The 26,745-nt window shown below is 43.3% G+C and overlaps 1 protein-coding gene across 2 annotated transcripts; it reads left to right on the top strand.

Annotated features, from left to right (window-relative positions):
* The first annotated feature begins 13 nt into the window (after positions 1–13).
* Positions 14–26,745, top strand: mideasb (mitotic deacetylase associated SANT domain protein b). Of its 2 annotated transcripts, none has more exons than XM_068721554.1 (13): positions 14–380; positions 4,839–6,636; positions 8,667–8,936; positions 9,521–9,860; positions 10,144–10,210; positions 12,711–12,853; positions 13,547–13,650; positions 16,809–16,884; positions 17,903–17,991; positions 18,762–18,905; positions 19,511–19,630; positions 21,298–21,497; positions 23,128–26,745. In XM_068721554.1, the coding sequence occupies exons 2-13, from the start codon at positions 5,098–5,100 to the stop codon at positions 23,366–23,368; spliced, it is 3,333 nt and encodes a 1,110-aa protein (XP_068577655.1). In that variant the 5' UTR covers positions 14–380; positions 4,839–5,097; the 3' UTR covers positions 23,369–26,745. The 2 variants fall into 2 exon arrangements, with proteins under 2 accessions (XP_068577655.1, XP_068577654.1); XM_068721553.1 differs by lacking the exon at positions 14–380 and adding an exon at positions 2,323–2,825.

The following is a 26,745-nucleotide window of genomic DNA, read 5'->3' on the forward strand; positions in this document are numbered from 1 at the left end:
TGCCCCAGTTGAGCCGCTACAGCAGCCCTCAACGACCTATTGTTAATCCAGCTCATTAGCACCGAGTGCTGCTATTAACTATACTCGACAGTGAAATTGAACTGCAGTTACAATCGATGTTGACAATGCAATCAAAGATCGTAAAACGTTGGGCAGGTCCCATAGACGGGTTTGCAGGATCGATTGCTAGCTAAAAGTGTTTCAAACTGGGGAAGTGACGCTTTGTGGAGGAATCTGAAAAAAAATTAAAAAAAGTTTAGGGGATTTCATGAGTATAACGCTGCCGTTGCATTAGTTTACGGTCAACTGTAGCTGAAACATGCCATCGTCAACACAGGGACATGAAGGCGTATGTGTGCCATGGAGGGACAGAGCTTAATGTAAGTACAGTTATGCATGCTAACATATTTAATTAGTTCATGATGGCTTAGTAACAGAATATAGCTAACGTTAGCATCACCTGACCTGATCTCCACCACCAAATGTCAAAATACCAGAGAGATACGTGTGCCATTATGTATTGCCTGTAGCTAAAGTACTTACTGTTGTATTTGTTGTACAAAAACTGTGTCGTCAATACAATCAGCTGACTATATAATATGCTTAACTCAAATGTCAATAGTAACAGTGACCTTTAATTACCTCAAAATCGGCATGTCTAAAAATAATCACCTGTTGTGCATTTTATTTTGCATTTTAATTTAATTTTTTTAATGCATTTCAGTTTGAGTGAGGTGAAATACAGGATATTGGTGTCTAGGGCTGCATCTGCTAGTTCAATTCTTGATTACAGGTGTGGACTATAACGTGTCGTAAAATATAGAAAAGAAAAGTGCCCCAGCACTTCAAATTGCAGAATTGCAGCAAATCTGTGCTGCAACCATTAAATACTTGTCTTTTTTTGCTTGAAAAACAACGATTAATCAATAATCCAATCACCACTCTTCTGTCAGTTCGACTAAGCAATTGATCCAATAATCCTTCCAGCACTACTGGTATCGGCTTCAAAGAAACATAGTGGTGCAGCCTAGAAAAAAAGGCTGTTTACACACACACACACACACACACACACACACACACACACATACATCATCAGTGGCAGACATGTCAGTCTGACTTCGACGGCATCGGTGAATGTTTTCAGGCTTTGCAGGTTATTTTAAGGGTCAGAGAGACGAGAGACTTGGAGAGTCAGACTGCAGCCCTGCAGAGTCTGGCACATGCCTGGTCACGTCCACTGCCATGATATTGCAACAGTTCCAACACCTTCCCATTGTAATAGCTCCTTTTCTAAGCAGACATTTTGCATTGTCATGGGAACCAACAACAATAACGATGATTTGGTTCTTCTCAAGTGTCCCAGTAAGACGTGGCAGTGAGCCAGCATGCACAACACCAGGACCCTGAAACTGCACCAGCCCAATTAAACCCAGCCATCATTGATTTTTATTATTTACACCTGTGCTTTTCCTTTTGTGACACATCAAAAATGCCTGCTGTGAAAAAGACCAATGCAGCAGTCTATCATTCATTCATCATTTTATTTGTTTGACATTACATCACTGAATTGTCCACAGATCACCTTGCAACATTTGGGCCTTTGTTAAGGATTCACTATTTCATTCTGAAACTCTCACAAACTCAAATTAAGGCCAGATAATGCTGTTTGTAACTATAATAAGTGACACTGTTTATTTTACAATATGTTGTGTTTTGATAATCAATTTAAAACCATTTTTCATGCAGACATTTTTAAATTTCAGAATAACAATTCAACACGTGATAAATTGAGAAAATTAATCAAGAATTATAATTGTTTATTGCAGCCTTTTTATTCTTTGTGTTGGCCATTTATGAAGTAACATTGCCAAACTGGATCCATCCTTTTCTTTGATTGTCAGTCTAAAATTCAATACTTTTATCATTTTGTCTGCTAAAAAAGTTATCATCAATTCGGGATGTTTTTCATGTTTTAGACTTTTCTGCAATTATTTGGAAATCCGATTTCCTGCTGAGAATACCACCACCAGCACAAACAAAAAAAAATGTGTTCTCATACATTTATTTCCCCTCATGGAGCCTTTCTGTAGGTTCTACTTGCTGTGTCACATGCAAATAACCACCGCATGCAGGAGGAACGTCGTCAGTAATATCGAGTGTGTGACTTGGAATGAAAAGTGAACGTAAGACGGAAAGTAGCCGGGCGCGTCCTTCCCCTTAATCCCCGCGGTCTCTCCTCCAAGTGTGTGTGTTGGAATTTCCCGCATGGACTGTGAGGGATCTTGCCCCGTAAATTACAGCGCCTTGCGTGTCAGAGGAAAGCCTTATATGGGCATGGAAGTGGGTGTGGCCACCGAGCTGGTGGCGGCGGAGGGGAGAGGAATCACAAGACAGAGCAGAGAGACACAGAGAGAGAGTCGATGCACAGCCAAAAGGCCGCATTGCCACTGTGAGTTGTTTGTGCAATCCCAATGCAATAACGTGCAACAGACAGCGGCGGCATTGCGCCTGCGTTTCTGCACATTAAGCGCGTTCCGGGTTTTTTTCCGACCGGGGAGGACTGTGTTTACGCATCGAACCCCTCTGTTCCTCTTCACTTTAAAAGCGAGGAAAGGAGGGAGGGAGAAGGAGAGAAGAGGAAAAAGTACCAGTGAGTGAGGTCAGCAGCATAGCATGAGTCAACCTTGGGGATGTATGCAGTCATCATCGCATGTCTGTATTGTGCGGGCCTGCCGCCGCCGCCGCTGCTGCTGGCCGCACAACGCTGCCAGTGTGCGATCCTGCGGGCTGAGCTGCCGCTTGTAGCGGCTTTCATGACGAACACAGTAAGTATCGCTGCTGCTGCTGCTGCTGCTGCTGCTGTGGTCGACAGTGCATGTTGTTGTTGTTGCCACGGGCTCGCTGGACAAACTTTTGTTTACCTCGATCGAGACGCACTGCTGTCGATCGAGGCTCCGTACGGATGTTGTGGGTTTTTTATATGTCGCAATAGAAGCACAGAAACAAGACATGTGACGCGTTAAAACCCCCCTGTTGACAAGTTGAGGCGATCCGCGGCATTTGTTTTGCGCGCTGTGCCCGTCACACTGCTATGTTGCAGAGAGGGCTGCATGGTTGGCTGCTTGTTGCAACGGGACATGGCATTAGTGACTGGATAAGCTGTGTTCTGCAACAAAGGGCTTCTCGTAAATAGCGCTGAGCTGGCTGGCCACAGAAAGTGATGTGGAAGGGAAGGGGTCAGCAGCAGCAGGAAGAGTCCTCTCGTGGAAGGACTCAGCATGTTTTTCTTCTCATATCTTCTGTCATTTGTCGCGTCTTGCACGCTTGCAGGCCTCGCATGCCTCGCTCGGTTTGCATAGCGGTGCCACTCGGGGCTGGTTTAAATTAGGAAACAGAGATGGATTAGGGCGGGTGACGGTGCCCGGGGGTGTATTTTAAGCCAATTAAACGTGTTACTTCGTCTACTGGGCTAAACCCCAGGCTTGTGTAAGGTTTGCACTTGTGATGCGTCACGATGATCCCTCACCTCGGATGTTTAATGCACAGAGACCTCTCACACGTTTGTTTGTTTTTGCTCGTCCTGCAAGGAAAATGTGATTTGTATTTATATGCACCTTTCTCCCCCCCTCCCATAGTGGATGTCTCATAGGTTTTTGACAACATGGCTATGGGCATGTGCGAGTTCGCATGGCATTGCTGGTGCGAACACGCGCATGCACACAGTCTGCCACAGAGCGTGGTCATCCAGTGATGCCCTGGAGCCAGTGCAGGATCTGAACAGCTGCAGCTGTCTATTTTAAGAAGCCAGTGTTTTACTAGGCCACGGGAGTAAAGGGTGGCAATCATCATTCACTTCCTAGGTTGTCAGAGATGTCGTAGAGACTCTAGTATTGTTTTATGTTAACAGCATGTGTCCTGCATGTTATGGTGATTTTCGCAGCAATAAAAAGTCTCAATGTTTGTGCCATGGTTATTATCTATACAGATGGAGCGGGGATTGAAATCTTAACAGAAACAGTCGGGATCTGTGTGCTTCTCGGAAATTTGGCAGACTGCACCGTGTCAAAAAATCTGCTCCAAAACCTCAGATAATAGTTTTGATAATCGCCACGGGTTACCATGGCGATTGTCAAGAAGCAAGCTATCAAAAAGCCTCCAAGGCCATTTTGACTTTTTCCCCCTCGCAGAGATCCTTTCATCATGAGTCATGCTTGCTCACTTTCAGTTGCCCTTCCTCTTTTGAGTGTGCAGCCGCGGTTCAAAGGGCACGAGTCCCCCCCCCCTTTTTATTCTCCTCTTATGAGTCACACCGTTGTTAAAAAAAGAGGTTTTCATCTCGTTCAACTTGCTGTCTGCTCTGTAGTTTGGCGGGAAAGAGAGCGTATGTTACGGGTCAGTTGAGCTGGAAAATTATTTGTGTGTGTGTGTGTGTGTGTGTGTGTGTGTGTGTGTGTGTGTGTGTGTGTACAGTATGTCATTGACTGCTGATGTCACGGTCCGTGATTAAACGTTGAGCAGTAATGACATTTACACGAACTATTGATTTAGCGATCGCCACCTATACCTTCCAGTATATGCAGGTCCGGTATACGTGTTGGCCTGAATGCTGGACCTTATCCCTGTCACGTGAGCTTAGTGAATGATGACACAGTTTAGACCCCCCCCCCCCCCTCCTCTGTTCTCACACCCGATACATTTCAATGGAGGTCCATTGTTTAAAACGCAAACAGCAGGTTTTTACATGGCGGAGGCGCGGGGGGGGGGGGGTGATAATGAGATGCCCCCGTGGGGACCCCTTTAGTCTGGTGCTTGACCTCTCTCTCTCTTTCTCTTTACAGGGTGTTGCCCATGAATGAGAAAAACACACGGACTCCTTTAGATCTGCTCACCCCAGGCCCGGGACCTCTGAGTGGGCCTCAAAGAACTTCAGAGGGGAAGAGAAGATTATCTCTGATGTCAATGTAGTTTTAAAGCTTTACTTCCCAATTGTTTTTTGGATTGATATTTATATATATATATATATATATATATTCAAGTCATCCAGTGGAGCATTGGTAGCTGGTTTGGTTGAGAACATTCACCTGACTCGGCTTCTTCATGCCCGTCATGAGCGTACCAGCCCAGCAGAAACCCAGCGCCAAAAGAACGGGCAAACGTATCACGTTTTTCAGCGATCAAACCATAGCAATGAAGGAGACTCCTCAACACCCTGAAGGGTCCTACTATGTCCCCGGTGGCCCTGCCTCAGACCCCGGACAGAGCGAGGCTGCAAGTACAGTGACCTCCAATCCAGAGGCCCCTCACATGTACCTGAACTCTGTCATCTTCAGCCCAGACAAGGGTGACCAGAGCAGGGGTCATTATCAGCAGACTGTGCCTATGAAATGGGCCCACCAGGAGCCCAGTCAGCAGCAGCCATCCGTGTCCCAGCAGCAGAGAGCTGCCTCCTGGAATACCATGACTAACTGGGGACAAAACTTTACTAATTACATCGGGGGAGTCAACGTAACGGACTCAAGGACCCAGAATGCATTTGTGAAGTCAATGCACGAGACTTCTGGTTTACAGCCACATCAACAGCCCCCAAACAGAGCGGCAGACAAGCAACAGTTGGGGCCAAACCCTGCAGTTGAAGCGTACAGGGATGCGGCTAAGGCTCGGGGACTGGATTGGGAGCAGCAGCAGTCCCAGGCCTTTCAGGAGACCTTGAAACCTGGGGCGCTGAACACCCAGCAGCACAGCACATCGCATCCAGGAGGAAGCTCAGTATTGCAGCCCTTCCAGTTGGCCTTTGGTCAGCCCAAGCAGCACCTGCCAGCGTACTACCAGGCATTTCCAGGCAACAGGACGACCCTACCCAACCCACCTAACTACCCAACGCAAGTGAAACCCCCACACCAGTTGCAGCAGCAAGAGCAAATACAATGCCAGCAACAACAACATCACATACTTCAGCAGCAAATTCAGCAGCAGCACCATCAACAAATGCAGCAACAACAAATCATTCAGCATCAACAGCATGTACAGCAACAGCTTCAGCAGCAGCAACAAATGCAGCACGAGCAGCAGCAGCAACAACAAAAGATACAGCAACAACAGCAGCAGCAGCAACAGCTTCAAATTCAGCAGCAAATGCAACATCAGCAGTTGCAACAACAAAACCCTCATGTGCTTGACTATTACCCCGGTGCACAAAATGCACACCCGCATCCACAGCCTGTGGTGGTGCACTCCCAGGAGTCCTCGGCTCCAGCTCCCCCAAATATCCAGGAACCAATTATCCAGGACATCACCCCAGAACCCCAGCAGCCTTCGGATCTGCTGCCGCCCATTCTCCAGCCCGAAGCCCCGTCCCAGTCACAACCCCAAACTCTTTCCCAAACGCAGCTTCGCAGATCACGGCGGCTCTCAAAGGAAGAGGGGGCGCCGTCGGACAACCCTTTTCTCTCCGTCTCTTCGGATCAGGCTGCCCCGGGGCCGCAGGGCTCCCAGAACGGGGCCCGAGACGTCCAGGCAGCCCCGACAGGCGTCATCCAGAGCACGCGGAGGAAACGCAGGGTGTCCCAGGAGGTCAACCTGGAGACTCTCGCTCAGAAGGCCTCGGAAATGGAGTCTCTACCACCACATATTGTAAAGGTATGTACTTTGACAACCATTCTTCTTTCTTTGCTTTCCTTTTCTGTCTTTCTTGTTTCCTTGTTCTTTTGCTCTCCCATGCGTTTCTCAGCTGTTTCCTCTCAAGCGAGATAACCTTTAACATAAAAGGACAGAGTGTTCCGAGTCCCTATGATTGCATATCGGTTCATATCTTGGCTGTAAGCCTTAATTGTGATTATCTCAGCGAGAGCTAACATTTTTTAGTGTTATCCGAGTGTATAATTGCAGTGGGACTGTAGCTCCCCGAACAAGAGCGGGAACTGGAACAAACTGCCAGGGAAAACTGTGCCAGAACTTGTGTTGTTTGTGATTAACGTGTTGCTGGAAGAGATGCTGAACGTAATCAACACCCTACGAAGTTTACACCGCAGAACAGGGCTGCTCAGCTCTGCCTTGTGAGGGAAGTCTGTTGCTAAAACAAGACCTTGCATTGTGAATGCTGTCGTAAGGTGAATATGTACTTCACAAATATGTGCCTCTCAGCTCTCACGAGACGAATCGGTGAACAAACCTGATGAAATAGCTGTACTTATCTGTGTTGAAGGTGCTGAATGTGTTGATTGTGCAACACGTTCTGTCGCCAAACAGCACTGACTCAGTGTGTCTGTAGTTCAGCATGGCCGTGCCCTGGATCCGCCTCACGGCTAGCTGATCATACAGACACTGTGTTTGGTTACATGCCTGCACACCTCCCCCCATCCCATCAAAGGAGAGAAACTCCAGCTTGGCCTCGACTGCCCTCCCCCCCCTCTATACAGGGAGGGGTGCAGGGTTGCCCTGCCTGCAGTGCTCAGCAGAATATCTCTCCACTGGTGGAGGGACTGGAGTTTTCCACCAGCAGTAATGAGCGCAGATCCAGCGTAGCCACACTGCTGCATGCCTCCCTGCCCACGAAGATGCATTGTGCAGTGACGGAATGCATCTGTCTTTAATAATGTGGTGGTTCAGATTGCTTTAAAGTTGCACCAGAGTTGCTCTAAAGTACACAGGCTGCTCATTCCCACTCATTATGGTTTTGTCAAAGAAAACAAATGTGGAGAATGCTTTTTGGGGAGGGTTCCTTTCACGTGTATCTAAGGTCTGTCACTTGAGTGCTGCCTCTAACAGTGCTTTATCAAGGTGTTCATTGTTTGTGTTTGGATTCTGTCAATCAGTAATGCACCTCAGGCTTGTTTCATACTGTATTGGCTGTCTGTTAACACTCCATTGTAGTATTGACATCATTTTATCTTCGATCTGTGTTTTTGTGTGAGCTAAGGTTTTTAGGGTTCCCCATTTACTCTATCGATTATAATTTGGCAGCCTGCCCTGGCAGAATGAACAGATATGTAACCACACAGCCAGGTACATTTTTGGTTAAGATATATTGTGCCGGGTTGTGCTAAGCTACAATAACTGAAGTTGTTCAAAGTTATGATTATTTCTTTTTTTTGCACCTGTTGCGTGTTGCACTGTATCCGTTACACAAGTTGATGTTTTTCAAAATGTGTCACCTGAGAGTCTTAATGTGATTAGCTTGTAAGTAAGTGTTGCAAACAGCAACAGATGAAAGTGTCTTTGATAAATCAGTCTTTTAACCGTCACAGCAGTCCAGCTTGAGGAGCCCCCCCCCCCCCCCCCCCCCCTCCCCGCCCACCCGCTTCACCTGCAAAAGGACATAATCTAATCTAATTTTTATTAGCAATTATTCTGACTATTGTTTTCTGATTAAATCGTTTGGCCCATTAGGATTTCCTTAATCCCACAGATTTAGTTTGTCATACAACTTGTTTTGTCTGACCAACAATCCAAAAGGTTTTTTTAATCATAGTAGAAAGCAAATGGTAAAAGCGGCAAATAATAACACTAAAGAAGATTAAATAGGTGAATTTTCAAATCAAAATTGCTGCCGATATGCGGTACATTTGCAGTTTGCAAGCAATGCATTCACTTATCCTCTTAAAGTTTTATATTAAACAAAAATCCATTCATCAGTTGCATTGTAACACCTCACCCACCGTCTTTATTAGGAGCCCCACAGGCCGTGGAGTCCCACTGGAACAGGGGGTCTGAACGCCAAGCGGCCTCGAGACGAGCTCCTGCCACTCGTCATCCCCGTGTCTGTTCCAGTGCGAAGGCAGGCTGCCTCCTCTCCTGACAGAGACGAAGCAGCCCTGGCCCCCAACTGGCCCCCCAGGCCTTCAAACCCCCTGGACCTCGGCCGCCCCGACCACAAGCCCTCTGTCATCGTCACCCGGAGACGCTCACTCAGGAACTCCGTGTCGGAGAGCTCAGAGCAGGTAGCTACATACTCATTCAGTGATGCTTTTGTTTTTGCAGTTGGTGTACTTTGATGTCGTCTTTTAACTGTTAGATGTCCATACTTTTACAAAAATGATTTGTTAAACTGTTTGAATTCATTTACAAAGAAGGGGAAGGTAGCAGGTTGGTGTTAACTGTCTTCCTCATTCTGTTTTCAGTCGTTCTAAACTCCAGCTATTAAATCCTTGCATTTGTGCCACATCGCCCCGCCAACATGCGCTCCCTTCCCCCCATCATGCTCCATGTCTCCCCTGCCCCCATTTCAGTCCTCCACACTTTTCTCCTTTTCCCTGTTTCATTTGGAGGGGGGGGGGGATTTGGTGGACTGGTTGCCCTGTCCCAGATCAGGCAGATTATCAGGGTTTAGCACTGCCATACTGTACATTATGTACCATACAGTAGAGGGTTGGGGTGCCTTGTTCTTTCTCTTTAGGATTTATCAGGATAAATGCATAAGAAGCCAACTGTATGAGCGTGCATATATACTGTCAAGTTTTTGTAGGTGCATGTATCACGGTGCATTTTGCTAAATCTACCTCATACTTTTTTTTTTCCCCACTAGAATGGAAGAACCGAAGGGGAGAAAGACGATGACGGCAAAAAGTTTAAACGCCGTCCACGGCCTGAACCCCTTTTCATCCCGCCTCCCAAACCTGGTTTATTCATCGCCCCTCCTGCCTACTCCAGCATCACACCCTACCAGAGCCACCTACGATCCCCCGTTCGCCTCGCCGAAAACCCTCTCTCCATTCCCCCTTACACGCCGCCGCCAATCCTCAGCCCCGTCCGCGAGGGCTCCGGCCTCTACTTTTCCACTTTCCTGTCCTCTGCCGCAGCCAGCGGCCAGGGACTGCCGCCTCCTGCAACGCCCAAGTCGGCAACACGCAGCCTGTTGCGCTCCAGTAAGTAAGACAAGCTCATAAGACCTCCCTGAATTATCCACAGCACATCTAAACTGTGGGAATTCAAATATGAAGCTCCGCACGCTCGTAAGAAGCATCTGGCATAAACAATGTGCGATTTCAGACTATATGCATGATTTGGAAGGGAATTAGGGTAGTTGCTGTATAAATATTAGAAATAAGCCTGACTTATATGTGCGTTGAATACTCTTGTTTTCTTAGCTCTTTTTATATATATATTTGATAATGTCACTGAGTGGATTTTGTGTTGCTGCTCTTTCAGACAGCTGCGACATCACACCACCAGTTCTGTCTGCTATAGGCGAGGCCACTCCAGTCAGCATAGAGCCGTGAGTATTTCCCTCTCAACATCCCCCAAAATATATCTTCTTTCATTGCGGAAAGGTTTTGGGGTTTTGGTGGGGAGCGGGGGGATGTTGTGTGTCAGTTTCAAAGGGACGCTCAAAGTAGAGCGTGCATTACCAAAGCCAGAGTAGTAGCTCTGCAATCAATTATTCAAACCATAACACTGGGCTGAATCATGAAATGTCTTGAAAGAGAACACCGACTTCTTGAAATGCTAAACCCGTCCTTTTAGGCGGACCTCCTCTCCACCGCTGTTACCGCTGGAATCTTCTGCCCTGTCATCCGCAGCTAGCGCTAGCGCCAGCAGTCGCCCTCTGATCTAACTATGCAGTCTAATGTCTCTCTCAATAGAAGTGCATCCTGTCATAACTGCTCCGTATTAACTGTCAAATGAAAGCCTTAAAACCTTGAGAAAGCTAATGGCAGTGAGTGCATCAGAGGCCGGTGGTCTTTAATGTCGTACGTACTGAACAAGATGTAGTTTTAGTTATAAAGTTGTATGTCACGTTGTTTTTAATTAAGAAGTCCGCCAATCTGATTCCAGCAACCTTGCTGAGGAGGAAATTAAAAACTGTTCACTGTCGAGGAAAAAAAAGTAAAAAATGGCTCATCGTCCTTGTTTTGTTGACGCATTCTTGATCATCCTGATAAACGGATTCTGCAGTCACATGTAGAATCTGTAGGCAACAGGATAAGATGTTGGTGTTGGAAGTGTTTTGGTTGTTGTACTGAGTTGTACTGACCAATCACGTCTGAGCAGGCTTTGGTTGAATGCAGGCACAATGTCTTTGTGGAGAGCAAAAGAGGCGGAACACTTTGGCCAAAATTCAAACTCTGGACCCATCGGCTATAGTCGTACCATGATTCTGCTTTTTGTTGGTTTAAAATTAGCTCGTTATCTGGATTTTGTGAGCGCACGGAAAAGGAAGTCTTGGCCCGGATATTTGCTTCATGCACCGCATCCCCAGGATTATGGCCCCTCGCCCCCGGAGGCTCATCCATCGTCAGAACGATAGCCGATGGGGTTCTCAGATTGCATTTTTCATAAGTGATCGTGGTTAACCTTATGACAAAAAAACATTTCCCATGGCTGCTTCACAATAAAAGCAATCTTGTGTTTTACAGGTTGAACTCTTTTAATGTGAAGCAGCAGCAGAAGGATGTTCTGTTTGTAATGGCTGTAACTTAACACACCTCTAACACTGTAAACAGTGAAGCCGTCGTACTCGGGTGGATAGGCAATCTGACCATAACAATAAAAAGAGGTAATTATTACTGAATACATATAATAAGAATACTGACCATAAACATTAGCAGAAATGTGGTTTGATTTCATGAAAGTCTTAAGGATTATCACTTTAAACTTGCAGGGTATCAACGGTGCATGTAAACAACTTGAAGCTAACAAGACCTTCAGTAAAACACGGCCAAGTTACTCCATAAATGTAAACACAGCCACTGATACCTTGGATGTTTATGAAAATTAGAGCAGCAGAGAAAGTGGAGCTTTAAGGACACCGAGGCTCCATTTAGTTTAACCCTTAAACTATTAGTCAGGTCTTTTTCTTGTTGTTTTTTTTGGAGTTGCATCAACCGTGACGTGCAGTTTATGGGGGCTGCATTGTGCAAGCTGTTTCCTCGACTGGGGCTGCTCAGCAGTCAGTCGAGCCAGTGAGGCTTCCCATAAATCAAGCTTTCAGCCCGGGCCTGCTGCACTCCCAAACACGCGAGAGCCAGCGCAGTTCAACTGTTAGCAGCCCACCTTCCCTGATGGAGGCTGCCAGAACACACACACACACACACACACACACACACACACACACACACACACACACACACACACACACACACACACACTCACACACTCAGCTGGAAATACTGCAGGCCTACTGGAAATGCAGGGGTGGGAGGGGGCATGCTGGAACAGAGTTGTCTGGTATTGTAACACAGCATGAATTTCACAACTATAATACCGAGGTATCTGGTTTCAGTTGACATGTAGGTCTACAGAGATGCACGCATTTGTTGAATTATGAGCCTTTCTTCCTACTTGAATACAACCTTGTGTCCCACAGCCGGACGACGATCCGTTTACTTTCGGTTCAGTGAATTGAAGAAGTGCGCTCTGTTTTAAAATACTAAATTGGAAAAGGAATTTGCATTTTATTCATTATGCTGAGGGGACAAAAGAGAGCTGTGTAACGAGCTGGAAATACAGTGCAAGGATTGTGGTGCTCGGAGCCAGAGAGCCTCAACAATCTTCCTGTGCCTATTTAAAGATCACAGCAGAGAGAAAAGCCAAGTAATCAAAATGTGATCTCAGAAATGAAACAAGCGCTTACTTTTACAAGTAATCTGATGTTGATATATGATGTCTTAAATATACAAAAGTGACTGAATGTATCTTAACAGCAAAGCCACTCGATGAGTTTTGAATAGATCAGATTCAAAGCCCTGTCGCTCACACTGATGTCCCGTTCCCAGACGGATAAATATCGGGTCACGGTACCAGGCCGAGGTGCCAGAGCTGAGGCAGCGGTCAGCTGTTGAGCTGGATCATCGTCGAGCGGAGCTGGTCTGGGCTCCACTCAACGAGCTGGAGGAAAAGCCTGACTTGCAGCAGAGAGGTACCCAACACAGTATTTCATAGTTGTTACATCACCTGAAACTGAAAGTATAAATACTGTGAGACAGACTGTTGTTGCAAGAGCAGGATTTGTTGACGTGCATGTGGGGTGATTATTTACCGTGAAGCTGACCCTCTGTTCCCAGAATTCATTTTCTATTATCTTTTTGTTTATAAATCAGGAAGCCTTTCTTTCTTTTTCTCAAAGCTTGCTAGTTGAGCTTTTTCTTGTTTATGAAGTGATTTTTTTGTTGTTGTTATCACTAGAGTGTGTTCAATAATTCATTATCGAGCTGTTGCAATTTAAGATGTCTCCAGCATCAAATTACTTCTTAATTTTCCTATATTGCATTAGAGACATGAGTTTCAGTGAGGAGATGCAGGCAATTTTATTTCTCCAGGGATAGAAATGCAATTTAATGTGGTAAAATAGACTTAATTGTCACTGCGGGGAAGTTTTGTTTTGGATTCGGAGTACTGCTGATCGCACATTATTAAAAATAGATGTTTTTCTTTTTTACATAAATAAAACTACATGCACAATGCTGTTTCATAATTGAATCAATTATCTTTTAATTTGACATTTATTCTCTCCCATACAAGAATAATATTTTGTCACCACTGAATGCAAAATAATTATAAAAGAACTGTTTATTCTTCCTGTGCTCACAATCACTCTCTCTGTGTCTTACAGTGGAAGACCTCATGCACCTGGCCTGCTCCAGTGTTTTGTGTGGAGGAGGCACAAACCAGGAGTTAGCCCACCATTGTCTGTACGAGTGCAAAGGGGAGATAATGGTGAGCGCAACAGAACAATCCATATTGACTGACAAGGCAGGGACAAAAAAAACAACCTCCAAACACCGGTTTTCCCCGTAAAGATTGCCGTGACACATAGAAAGTGCAAAACCTGTGTTCCTATTAAAACACTTAGTGTCACAAATATATATATATATATATATATATATTTACATATTTCTGAGAGATCTACCATTTGGAAAGACGCACTTAAAGGAGCTGCACATGTTGTTTTCCCTGAGTGATGGGATCTTGTATAAACACAGTATTTGTTTTTAATATTTTTGCATGCGAGAAACCTCTGAAGCTGTGTTTTTCTCTTTGCTCTTCTTGCTGGTTTGAAGTGAGCGGGGCTCAGTTGGTAAAAAAGCTGATGTCAAGTACTTCTGTGCACCCATCAGGATTTAGCAGCATGCCTTGTTTGGACACTGTCAATCAAGTATGATGAAATCAAAATGCAAACTGCTGATTTGAGTGGTAAAAGTCTTAATACATAATACATAAATATGGTTTATATAGTCATTAATATTTAATGTTATAGAGAAATAGTTTTCAGGGGCTTTTACAGAATTATTCAAGTGAAAGGGATTATAGTAGTTCATAAGGGTTGCGAGTATTTTAGTCATAAATCACTTTGAAATGAAATAATAAATCATTCGTTCTAAAGTGTTCCTGTCTTGAATGACAGGAAATGTAAAACTTGTGAACATAATTATATTCCATATTTCCATGGTAGCATTAATAGAATTCATGACCAGCCTCGGCTGCAGTTAGTGCACAGAAACAGATTACAGCAATTCACCAATCAGATCGTTTATATGCACTTAAGTAACTGGATTATTTCTAACCTGATTTCTTCATGTTTCTCGTCGTATAAAGGAGAAGCTTAGTTTCCTTAATCAGGGTTAGGGATTTATAAAATCTCACTAACTCTATTTTTTTTCTGCTGGTAAATCCAGATTTTTTGGTCTTATAAAGTAAACCCTTAATGTTGTTCCAACTGGGTGAAAATGCTCCAAGTTAGTGGTGTTGTGAGGTGGCATCATTAACCGTAGCAGAGCATCCTCGTATCCATAATAATAAATCCAAAAACCGAACCCGGACAAAAACATGTTGAAGTGTAGCTTCATATCTCACTAACACACTAAGCCAGGCTTAGTTAAAAAATACATTGATTTCTGACCAGCAGCATGTAAACGTGACATTTAAAGTAGCCAGTTTGTTGCAGTGCACCTACACAGTGTCCTCTGACTTCCTGCCTAAACCTATCTTCCAATAACGGGTTTCTCATGTGCAGGTAAATGTAGTGATTGATCTGAGCTTTCAATGATTACTGAACGGAAGTGAGTGATCTGTAGACTTTCAGTATGCTTTGCAGTGAAACTGATGTGGTGGCCTGAGATGACTGAGATAGCGACACGGTTTGGTTATTTAGTGCGTGGAGCTGCACATGTTGTCGGTGAGGTGTGATGCACAGCGTGAACTGTAGCGCTGAGACAAAGAGGCAATTAATCCATAGTCGATTAATAGTTTGTCAAGCTTATCAATCAAAAACTTTCCAGTTCCCGCTTCTCGGACATGCTTTTCTTTGTCTTATGTGATAATAAACGGAGTATTTGGGGCTTGGGGCTGATTGTCAGACAAAACAAGACCTTGGAAGATGCTTTGGGAAACTGTGATGGTGCTGTAGTGTTGTACCAATGCTCCATCTTGTTTTGTCCTGAGGTGAAATGTACAGTATGTATGTATGTATGTATGTATGTATGTATGTATGTATGTATGTATGTATGTATGTATGTACAGTATGTATGGGGTGACCGTGGCTAAGTGGAGAGCAGGGCCGTTCTTCAATCGGAAGGATTGGCGGTTCGATCCCCGGCTCCTGCTCTACTAGTCGCATGTCAATGTGTCCTTGAGCAAGACACTTAACCCCAAAATTGCTCCCGTAGCTGTGCCAATGGTATATAGATAGATACTGAATTGCTGCTAAATGACTGTAATGTAAAGTAATGTACAGCATTGTATAGCATATTGCCTTTAATTAATTCATGTAATTATATAATATAATAAATAAACATATTTCTTAGCACTGTGAAACGTTATGAGGCAGCATCTCGAGTGGCTCTCTCCTGTCACGTCACCCCCATTGAAATACCAAAAGTCACTTTTATTATGATTGAAGAGAAGCAGAGGGTGCTGGGATAATAAGAAGGAAACATTAAAGCTTAGCATCCCAGAATAGCCATGCTGCATGTGACCAGCTTGTATCCTCAAAGTTAATGTCCAATTTAAATAATTATAATGATAATAAATAGGGCTGCGACTACCAATTATTTTCATTAATTATTACAATATAGTTCATTATAAAAATACCTGTCGCAATTTCCAAAGAGTCCCAGCAGATCAAATATCTTGTGATATCGGTGTTAATTAATCTTCCGGAATATTAGGGGGGGTTTTTTTAAGTCATATTTTGAATCCATTTTTGTCTCGTGTAAAGAAGACCTGTTTTATAACGATAAAGTTACAGTGGATCTAAAAGACGAAATATTTTACACTGAGAGTGACTCTCTAATTTCACAGAGAAAACAAATGTGTTGACTGTGCATTACTTTGTGTTCACAGTGACTTAAACGTTGATCCTAAATCAATACTTCCGTTATTGAAGATGTAACAGCAGAGCTGTCAGTGCTTTGTGGTGCTGAAGACCAACACTGGTCCAACGTTGTCAAGGAAACTACTAGTAAGGGGGGTTGGGGGGGGGGGGGTGTCAATGCGCCCACTCTCTGCAGCAGTCCGGCTCAAACTGCCGTCTTTCAACATTCATGCACGGTCAAGACTTTTTCTTCTTCTCAAAGAGCACAGTGTAATGAGTGTAATCATGATGTGATGCACTCGGATACCGGATACATGCAGGAGAAATGAGAACGATGCTTATCTCTCCCTCTCCCTCTCTCCCTCCCTCCCTGGTTACCTGTAAGCAACTGGGTCATTGTTTGGCTCAGTGTGTTTTTAACGGGTTTATGAAGCTCAACTGGAGTCTCTGATTGAGCTAAGAGGCGGGAGTGACCCGCTGTATAAAGGCTCATAACAATCACCGCTGTGCCGCTAATGTTTGTTCACTTTCCAGCATTGTTAAAGTGTTGTTTGTTTCTCAGGCTGCTCTGTCCCTCCTGATGCTGAGGAATCCAGTTTTCCCCAAATCTCATAATCTGGCAAACTACCACTACTCAGGTGAGTCATTAACAAGTATTTTTTTTTCCCAGTCTTATGTGACGATACATTTATTATATTTGGATTTTTAGACTGTTGAGCGGACAAAAAACGTTATTTGAAGATATTAACGGTCAATGTTTACTATTTTCTGAACCAAACAATGAATTGATTATTCAATTATCGGTACTGACGATAACCGTGCTGTACAAAAATACAAATATTATAATATTGTATAATATCATATATCATGCTTTTGTACAGTTATGGTTACAGGCTCTCTCTTTACATCCCGACACTCATTTTTTAAGTGCTCAATGAACAAAGTTAAAGATGAATTAGACTGATAGGATTATTATTATTATTAATTTTAAATTTTCTTTAGATTGTGATAATGGCGTAAGGCTACGATAATCATGTAGTGACTATCTGATATCGTGATAGCCTTATAGTCATTTGATAATTAACATAATCCTTAATTGCAGTTGTAGAGTTACTGCACTAATGTAGTGACGAGTAAATTATGACAGAAAGTTGCCTGAATTCTTAATAACTGTCATAATATTCTGGCGTTCAGAAAAATGTTTTGCCTAATCTGATGAACCCCACCCAGCTGGTATCCAAACACGCATAATCATTAGAAAATTCTGATTTCAGTGGTTATGACTTCTGACTATGTTTGTGTTTTGGTTCATAATAATGGGTGTGTCAACCATCTAACAGCGACTTTGCCTCAGAGCCACGGCAGCTGCAGTAGTGAGAGTGTCTGGGCTGTGGTGTAGGGGGGGGGTAGTGGGAGACTGTGGAGGATTGTCAGGGTCAACGCGATGAGGGAAGGAGGGGTTATACAGCATGTGGTTAATCCCAAGCAGAAGACAGGAGCGCCATTGTTTATGTGTGTGTGTGTGTGTGTGTAGGGTGGGGGGCTGGGATTGAACTTGTCAGGGTCTCCACCCATTCAAAATATAGTCTGCAAGCAGATACTTGAGTGTTTTTAAAGGGCTGCGTCTCTCTCTCTTTTTAAATGTCTCTCGCTCAGGATCAGACAGCTGGACCGCAGCTGAGCGACGCCAGTTCAACAAAGGCATCGCTGCATACAAGAAGGACTTCTTCATGGTGCAGAAACAGGTATGTGTGTGGTTTCAAAACACAAGAAGAGGAAAATAGCAGCTCTCCATTCTAGTGAAGGCTACATTGTAGCTGTGGGCTGATAAACCTTCTCCCAAAAAAGAAAAAGAAAAAGAAAAACATTTGCACACAATGTTTTTCCTGACAATGGGTGGGCTGAGAAGGGAAGTCCAGTCACTCTGCAACAATGTTTCCTTCTTGTTTAAATTATTTGCAGTGTCGCAGTCAATTATTATTTTTCCATACTGCAAAGCTATTTCATTTTCTTGTCCGCACCACTTCATTGATCAAGAGGGAGGCCAAAGTATATACGTTTTAGAGTTTTTCAGTGTTCATTCGCTAAAAAACCAGATTAAAGGCTTTTAAAATGTGATTTGTGAATGTGCTTTAGGCTGTTATTGTGCTTGGCCCTGTCTTTGCTGTAGCGGGTAGCAACAATGAAGCTTCTCAAAACAAATCCTATGTTATTGTATTATCTGAAGGACATTTGATATACAGAATGAAAACAGACAATGAATGGAAAAAAAAGCTGCACATCATCTGAGGTTACCCGTCTGTCCTCTCCAAAATGATCTAAAAAAAAATTGACCTTATGTGCTCAGTAACATGTAGTGACATTTAAAAGTAAAGAAGAGAGAGAGAGAGAAACTCTATTAAAAAGGAGTGTGTGTGTGTGTGTGTGTGTGTGTGTGTGTGTGTGTGTGTGTGTGTGTGTGTGTGTGTGTGTGTGTGTGTGTGTGTGTGTGTGTGTGTGCGCGCGCGCTTCACAGGTGACCACTAAGTCAGTGGCGCAGTGTGTGGAGTTTTACTACACGTACAAGAAACATGTCAAGATGGGCCGCAATGGGATGCTGATCTACGGCGAGGTGGAGCCTCTTGAGAGCAAGACCACTGAGGAGGAGACGGACCACAAGGTCAGTGTTGTTGCCTTGTTTAGTATCTGCGCTGCAGATACAGATGTGTGTTGCTAATCCTACCCTAAAATATAGATTTTAAATGATTTTGTAACTGAGAACAGTTTCCAAGCTTTCTTAAAAGTGCTTCAGGAGCATTTTGTCAAGTAGACAAATGGACCGATCTGAATGACTGTAGGCGGATCTGATTAAACATGAAACAGCAGAGTTTTATTTAGATGTGAAACTAAAAACCAAGCTCAGAAATAACACTGCTCAGAATATCTTCATTGACCACCGGAGTCTTAAAATGAACTGTGTTAACGGCTGCAGCTCTCTCCGGCTACGCCACCATATTGTCCTCGGTGTTAATAGTACAGAATTATTTCATCCACGTAAACATTGCAGGTACAGTTATGGTGGTTGTTATATAGTGACTGTGCAAAGTTACATGCACGTATTGTTGTCAGTGTTGACTGCATGTCGCATAGAAATACCTTAAAACTAATGTTAAAGAGATTTGATAGTTATATTATGTATAAAACTAACCACAGAGCTTTCTACACAAGCATCTAGCTGTACGGTTCTCTCCTTGTGTCTTACACTCTTCCTCTTTGGGCCAGCAGGGCTATCACAGATTGGAGCCACAGAGGGAGGAGGATAGCAGGAAGTGGGAGGGGTCAGCTGACAGGAAGCAGGAAGTCGGCCCCACCAGGGCGACACACACGCTGCAGTCCGCTGACAATGTGAGTGTGAAATGCATTATCAGCACCGCATGGGAACGGAAGGGAAATAAAATAAGTAGATCAGGGGAGGAATGGTCATCCCACATGAGGAGTCTTTGCCCTCAAAGATGACATGGAAAAATGTTAAAGGATATGATTTAATTACTGTACATCATAACATCAGTGTTTTGTAATTTCCAACATTAACTGAAAACTTTCATGGGAAGAGACATCCAATTTATGTTGGTTGTTTTTGTCTGTGATCAGTTTGCTCCTTGAATTTACAACTAAGGTAGTGTTTTAAGGTAGCAGTTAACGCTTCATCTTTTTCATGAGTCTCACACACACACACACACACACTCACACTCGGAGGTGTTTAGAATGGTTTTCTCTCCTTTTTTTTTTTAAACACCTCATCATGAGCTTGACAGATTATTCGGTTCCTCGTCTGTTTCTGCAGTAAAGATTGAAGTAAAGTTAAAATGTTTTTCCTCTGTGGCAGAAAAACACGTTACATTTGCAATCACAAACCCTCAACGGTTTAACTCGGCTTCTTGAACACGTTTAGGACTGACAACTTGTCAGCCTAGCTCCAACCCATAAAATATGATTAAATAAGATGGAACTTTATTTTTCCCGAGGGAAATTCCCGTGCCAGGTATTGATCAAAGATTACAACAGAAGAAGTAGAAAAAATATAGTGAAAATATAAATATATATGAACAATAGAGTATTAAGTGTTTTAGAAGTATTACTGACACGAGTGCAAAATAAGTAAATATAGTAAAAGAAATTCAACTGAAATAGAAAAAGTAAATCACAAAATTGCTACACTCTCTGTAGGAGTCAGTTCAGTGTTTAAAAAATATCTAATGTTGTGAATACCTCACTGTGTATAATAATAAATTGAATAATAATGGTATTCAAAAATATATGCATGCAAAATCATGAAGTAGGTCAGTACCCCAGAGGGATTACTGTCATTGTTGTATGTGTTAATTAATACTGTGGTGGTTATATTCTAATTACCATACTGTGTTTTGTCTCTTATTTCTGCAAAAAGTGTAGTTTCTCAAAGCCCTGAAAGTACTTTGATCACAGGAGTTATCAGTCTTTTTGTTTTCACACCTACATTTACTCAGATATACATGAATTTAAGGTAAACATAAGCCTGTGCAGGGGAGGTAGGAAGCTAAAGGCTACCACAATAATCCTCCGCGTGTTACTGCTTAAAATCCTCAATTGAACTCACCAAGCTTCGACACATTTCACCTTTTGAACTCTTCGTGTCTTGTCCCAGCGGCTGGGTGTTTGATTTGCTGCCCCCTGCTGGATGTTTTAGAGGAGATGACTTGGCTGACGTCCACCTTCCTGGATTGTGTAACCCCATTATGTCCGTCGGCAAACAATGACTCGGCGAGAAACCTTTATCCTCGTTAAATGCATTGCATTTTGCCGTTTAGCACACATAATAGGTTGTTGATAAAGGCTATGTGTATTTTTGTTTTCTTAAACTGTGTGTCAATGTGTGTGTTAACTGCCACATGTGTGCATGCCATTGTAACAGTATCCTACATAAAAGGTGTTCATAAAGTAGCTTCGGGCTCACGACTTTCTTTGCTAATTGCTCTCAGCGACCGTTTCTCTCATGTATTAACTACACCTCTCACTTTTTATTGTGCGTGCAGCCGGGGACCGTCCTGATCATGAAAGGTCAGGAGGACGTTGGGAGGGACCAGCTGCTGTCCCGGGTCATCCACCCCCCTCAGCCACCCCCTCCCAGCTCCAAATCCCGCTACGACGGCAACGCACGCAAGACCAGCCCGTCCACGGTCAACAAAGGCTCAGCTGGTCAGGAGGGAGAGTTTCCCTGCAAGAAATGTGGCAGGTCAGTGATCCGAAATATCCCATCAGTCACCGCTGTTGTGTTTGGAGACGTTGGCACGGCTCTGTTTACTTATGCAAAGCTGACGGCAGCAGTTACACAAGTGGCCTTAGACTCAACTGGCTGGACATTAAATACAACATTTATGCTGCTATTGCCCACTTGGATTTTGTATTGGTAAACAGAGGCAAGTGTCCCATGGTGTTTGAAAGAATCAAACCGTCCTGTCATGCTTTTGATTAAATATCAGCGCGTCCTCCGGCAACACCGGGCCTGTTATTGCCAACTGTGTCCTAGCAACTGAAACACAAAGTAGAAACGGCACAACGCAGCTCTGCCCAGTGACTTGACAAGAGCTTCGCTCGTTCCTTTTGAGTACTCGCCCTGCTCAAAGTGTGCTCATTGTAGATTATCCACCACTTCAGAGTCTGATAATGTGTTTACAGGAATTTCACCCGGGCTTACTAGCCGTCTTGCAGTCATCGTATCACATGGCTGCACAGACCCGCTGCGGAGTCACATGCTTTGATGTTCATTGTTCTCTTTATTTCCATACATTATGCTGAACTTTGACCACAGTCTTTACGAAGACGGACCAAGAGAGTGATAACTATTATTATAAAAATACGGACTTTAGAAACATATCTAGTGTTATCGCGAAATATTATAAATAAACATGATGAGAGGGCTCGTAGTTAATGTATTCCAGTCATTTATTTTTCTGCTTTCCAACCGTCTTTTGGAATACTAAATCAGACAAACCAGACAAGCACTTTTTTTTTTTTTTTCTTTTTTTTGCATACGCTGTTCCATTTCAGAGTCTGGCTGATGGACGATGTTAAGTTGTGCCTTGGTATGCTGGGAATTTACAGAAGGTCAAAAAACTCCTTTAGTGCATTGGCTTTTTGCTTTGTCCTTCCCTACACTGATATTTTCTCCTTTCAGACATGCGGCTCTTTGCATAAATTCTACATGTCGGTCTTGTGTCTCCAAGTAACACAGCGCAAAGCTGAATTAAATGCTGTCAGGTTTAACATCCACAGCAGCACAAAGGTTGAATATACAGAGATTAAGAGCTCTGTAGTAAATGTATCAATCAGTTGTCAACTTCTTTACAAAACTATAGAAATCAGTTTAATAAACTGACTGTGGACAAACCAAACTTTTTAAAGTCGTGGTGCGTGGCAAAAGACATGGGGCAAACAAAACCAAAATAATCAGACCTGCTGTGTCCCTCTTTTTATATATTTAATTTGTATCCACGCAAACCGCATGAAATGCTTGGTGAGTAAACAGAAATGATGTGAGAGTCCCAGCTTAACAACATGTCCTTTTATGCTTGAGAGCATTATCACATAGGCAGCATGATTACCCATCTGAGACATTATTAAAGTGAAAAATGAAAAGTGGGGAAAGCTTCCTCTGCGCCCACAGTGGTCATTCATTAATTATTCATTTCCCAGCGGCTTTAAAACCTTGACATTGTTTCTTTACAACCTCAGCAGTGGCGCAGCTTCCTCTGGCACACCAGGTGGCAAATACGAGAAGCCACGTCGAAGCCAGCAGTGTTATAGCCATGTTTTAAAAATAAAAAAAGGGCTTTAGCAATAAACTCTTCCCTGTTTTCCTGTAGGGTTTTCTACAAGGTGAAGAGCCGCAGCGCCCACATGAAGAGCCACGCCGAGCAGGAGAAGAAGGCCGCAGCGCTGCGGCAGAAAGAGGCCGATGAGCGAGCGGCGGCGAAAGCGGCAGCCGAGGCTGCTGCGCTCCTCGCCGCGCGGCAGCTGAACGGGACGAGACAAACGGGCGGGGACAGCACCAACGACGACTCGTCGGCCGGGGACGACGACGAAGATGATGAGGACTGGCAGTGAGAGAAAAAGGTCCGCGCACACTGACTGCACTGTGCAGCGTGGCTTTACTCTCTGGGACGGGAGGAGGGACATTTAAAAAAAGAAGAAGAATCCCTCCTGTGAACTTTGTGAATATCTTTGTGGAACAAGAAGACTTCCATTGCTTGGCACATTCAGGGACAGATTTACTCCCGTGTATGTGTGTTAGTGAATGTGTTGACTGTGTGTGTGTGTGTGTGTGTGTGTGTGTGTGTGTGTGTGTGTGTGTGTGTGTGTGTGTGTGTGTGTGTGTGTGTGTGTGTGTGTGCGTGCGTGCGCAACAATGAGTTTGTATGTGCTTTTCAAAACACCCCCTTTACTCTGCTTATAAAGCTTTTCAAGCGTTACCTCCCTTGGTCACAGGGCTCGGTCAAATCAAAGCCATGCCGCCTCTCTCGGCGCTCTCCTGCTCTCCACGCCAGGCCGTGGCCTTCCTCAGCACTTCGAGTCTCGTTCTGTTTCATTCAACGGTTGAGGAACTTCTTGGGACCCCTTTTTATTCTCTCGATTTCTCTCTCGATGAGCCACAGCACGCGCTTGCTTAAGCTGTATCCCAGTTGGATGTTTTGGCAATATAAACACTGAAATCTGACCGGTGGGGGAGTGCGGCGAGGCGAACGAACGGTGGGTCGTGCTGTTAGTTTCTCTGCTCTAAGACAGATGGACGGACGGACTGATGGCATGTACAAACTGTTGCCTTTTTGTTTTCGACGCTCTCCTGCACTCAAGGCTGCCAAAAGCTTTCTCAGACGCATGATGTGCACCAAATGAGTCCCCCCCCCCCCCCCCCCCCCTCCCCCCACACCTCCTTCTCTGTGAGCGTTGTTCTGTGAATCCCCCCTCAGCCCTCGTCACTTTTTATAGCTCCCAGTTTGTTCCTCACTGTTGATGCCTTGGATGTTTTGATGCTTTTTATCTTGAAATGACAATCAATTTTACACTGTTGTTGTTGTTTTTTTGTTTTTTTAATAAATATATATATATATATATATATATATATATATTTTTTTTTATACATACATACACACACACACACACACACACACACACACACACACACACACACACACACACAGACACAGGTCAACGTTACTTTTACTGCCTGTGTCGTTATATATGGTTATTGTTGTTTTTGTGAATATTCTTGTTGATGATGATTATTATTATTATTATTATTATTATTATTATATCATCCTGGTTTGGGCTGCAATTTAATTGAGCGCTTTTCCCTACTTGTCCATAGCATTTTTTTCTTTCTTTCTTTCTTTTATTTTTTTTTATTTAAACAAAAAAACAAAAAGAATGCTACTTGCTGCCTGTTTATAACTGTGAGATTTTTTTTTTTTTTTTCCTTTGGGGAAGCCAGAAATGAAGAAAAGGCAGAAATGTATGTGCAATAGAACCATTTGACCCCCTGTTACCAGAGCGTCCAAAGCCCCCCCTCCCCCTCCTCTCATGCTTTCGACTGGCTTCTCTGGATGCCTTGTTGTCAACCCTGTAACCGATAGGAGGTACTGACTCAGACTGTTGAAAACCGCAGGTCTCTATAGATACAACAAACCACACAAACAGATTCAAGACACGTTGTGGAAACGGATATCATGCAGGCGACATGCTTATTGACCTGAAATTTTAGCTAGAGTAAATAGTTTGCTAAGAGAAGTAGAAGAATTCTCTACTGTAAACCAAACTTAAATCTGATTTTGCAGGTTTTAACAGGAGATTTTGAATGCCGACATAAGACTTGATATTTAATTTTCTTCTTAGAACCATATATCAAATGTCACTAAATTATTAACCAACATCAACAAATGGGCATTAAATGAAACGGAAGCATTCTTTACTGTAAACCCAACGTAACCTAGATTTATAATGTTTTAACAGATTTGTAAGATAGTCACAAGATGTTTTCTTTCCTTTTTTTTTTTTTTTTTTTTTTTAGAATAAGATAACATCTCTGATAAATGTTCCCTACTTAAACATTTAATCTTGACTTTTTTTCCCCCACTTTTCCACAGACTTTTAAGAATTCAGTAAATGATTTACTGTCCTCGACAAACATGCATTAAGAGAGGAAGAATCATTCTTTTTCTGCAAATCAAATCGTGCAGGTTTTTACAGGGGATTGTGAGTGCTGTTATGAGACTTATATATTCACGCTAAAATCCCAGTTTGCTGATTTTTGGTTGACTTTTAAATTGCAAAATGTTATGCCAGAAAGTGTTGGAGAGTGGTTTCTTGTCTTGTGTCTCAGATCGTTGTGACACCAACACACTCTGTTGAAACCTCGACTATGTGGGTCAGCAGTTTACTGAAGGACAGCGTGACTTAACACACAAACTGAAAATACAAGTGCAAATATAGTAAACATATAAATGCAGTTAGTGGTGGTTTGGAAAGAATTCACAACATCTGAGGTGGACAAACTGCCTGGCTGTAAATACCGTATGCGTGTCTATGGTTGACTTCTGTTTACCTTGCTGATAGGACTGATTTTGACTTTTGAAAAGACTTGTTTTGATCAGTCCATCTCTACGTGTCTCTACGTTAAGCCCTTCGGCCCGGAGCCAGCTTCTGTTGCCATCGCAACAAATGGGTTAAAGGGTTATTTTCCTTTAAAGGACAAACCACAGTGAGGAAGTTGTGGGGGGGACGACTCCAATTACCAGTTACTCCACAAGTTAAACTGGGGTCTATGCACAGACTGTGTGTGTTTGTGTTTGTGTGTGTTTGTGTGTGTGTGTGTGTGTGTGTGTGTGTGTGTGTGTGTGTGTGTGTGTGTGTGTGTGTGTGTGTGTGTGTGTGTGTGTGTGAGTGTGTGTGAGTGTGTGAGTGTGTGAGTGTGAGAGAGGTCAAAAACTGTACGCCAGTCAATTGAGGAAAAGAATGTTTTGCAGACTGTCCACGTTTGGTATGTTAATTTATATTTCCTTTTTATTTGGGCTTGTCTTGAGGTTCTCACGGGGGGGGGGGGGGGGGAGTTGTCGCCACAAAAAAGGTTTTTCAAGCTGTTTTTAAACAAAACAAAAAAAAGCAGAATTATGGATGAAATGGAGGCTGTCGACATAAACGCACAGCTGTAAACTTTTCTCATTTCATCCAGTTGGTTAAGGGAATTTTAACGGGACAAAATGTTTATTTAGCTAAAAATTAGAAAAGAATTATATATGAATGAAATTCTATGTTTGCATACTTTCTATGCTATTTTCATATATGGGGTTCACACTAATGAGGAACAATGGAAAGGAATCTCAAGTGCTTTTTACTACAGTGTAACTTATTTGTTTCGATTTGATTTTTACCACCTGTGTTTTTAGTAATGATTTACAAAGCACTGTATATTAAAGTTTTAAAATATT

This window comes from Cebidichthys violaceus, unplaced genomic scaffold, assembly GCF_023349555.1.
Source record: "Cebidichthys violaceus isolate CVI_PGR_0920_01 unplaced genomic scaffold, fCebVio1.0.p SCAF_28, whole genome shotgun sequence".
Classification (NCBI taxonomy): domain Eukaryota; kingdom Metazoa; phylum Chordata; class Actinopteri; order Perciformes; family Stichaeidae; genus Cebidichthys; species Cebidichthys violaceus.

What these genes read in the sequence shown, in the direction of transcription:
- mideasb (XM_068721554.1), top strand. Translation starts at nt 5,098, where the DNA reads ATGCCCGTCATGAGCGTACCAGCCCAGCAGAAACCCAGCGCCAAAAGA. An exon ending in ACTCCAGTCAGCATAGAGCC is followed by an intron (nt 10,211 to 12,710) that starts GTGAGTATTTCC and finishes TCCCGTTCCCAG; the next exon opens with ACGGATAAATATCGGGTCAC. An exon ending in TCTTCATGGTGCAGAAACAG is followed by an intron (nt 17,992 to 18,761) that starts GTATGTGTGTGG and finishes CGCGCTTCACAG; the next exon opens with GTGACCACTAAGTCAGTGGC.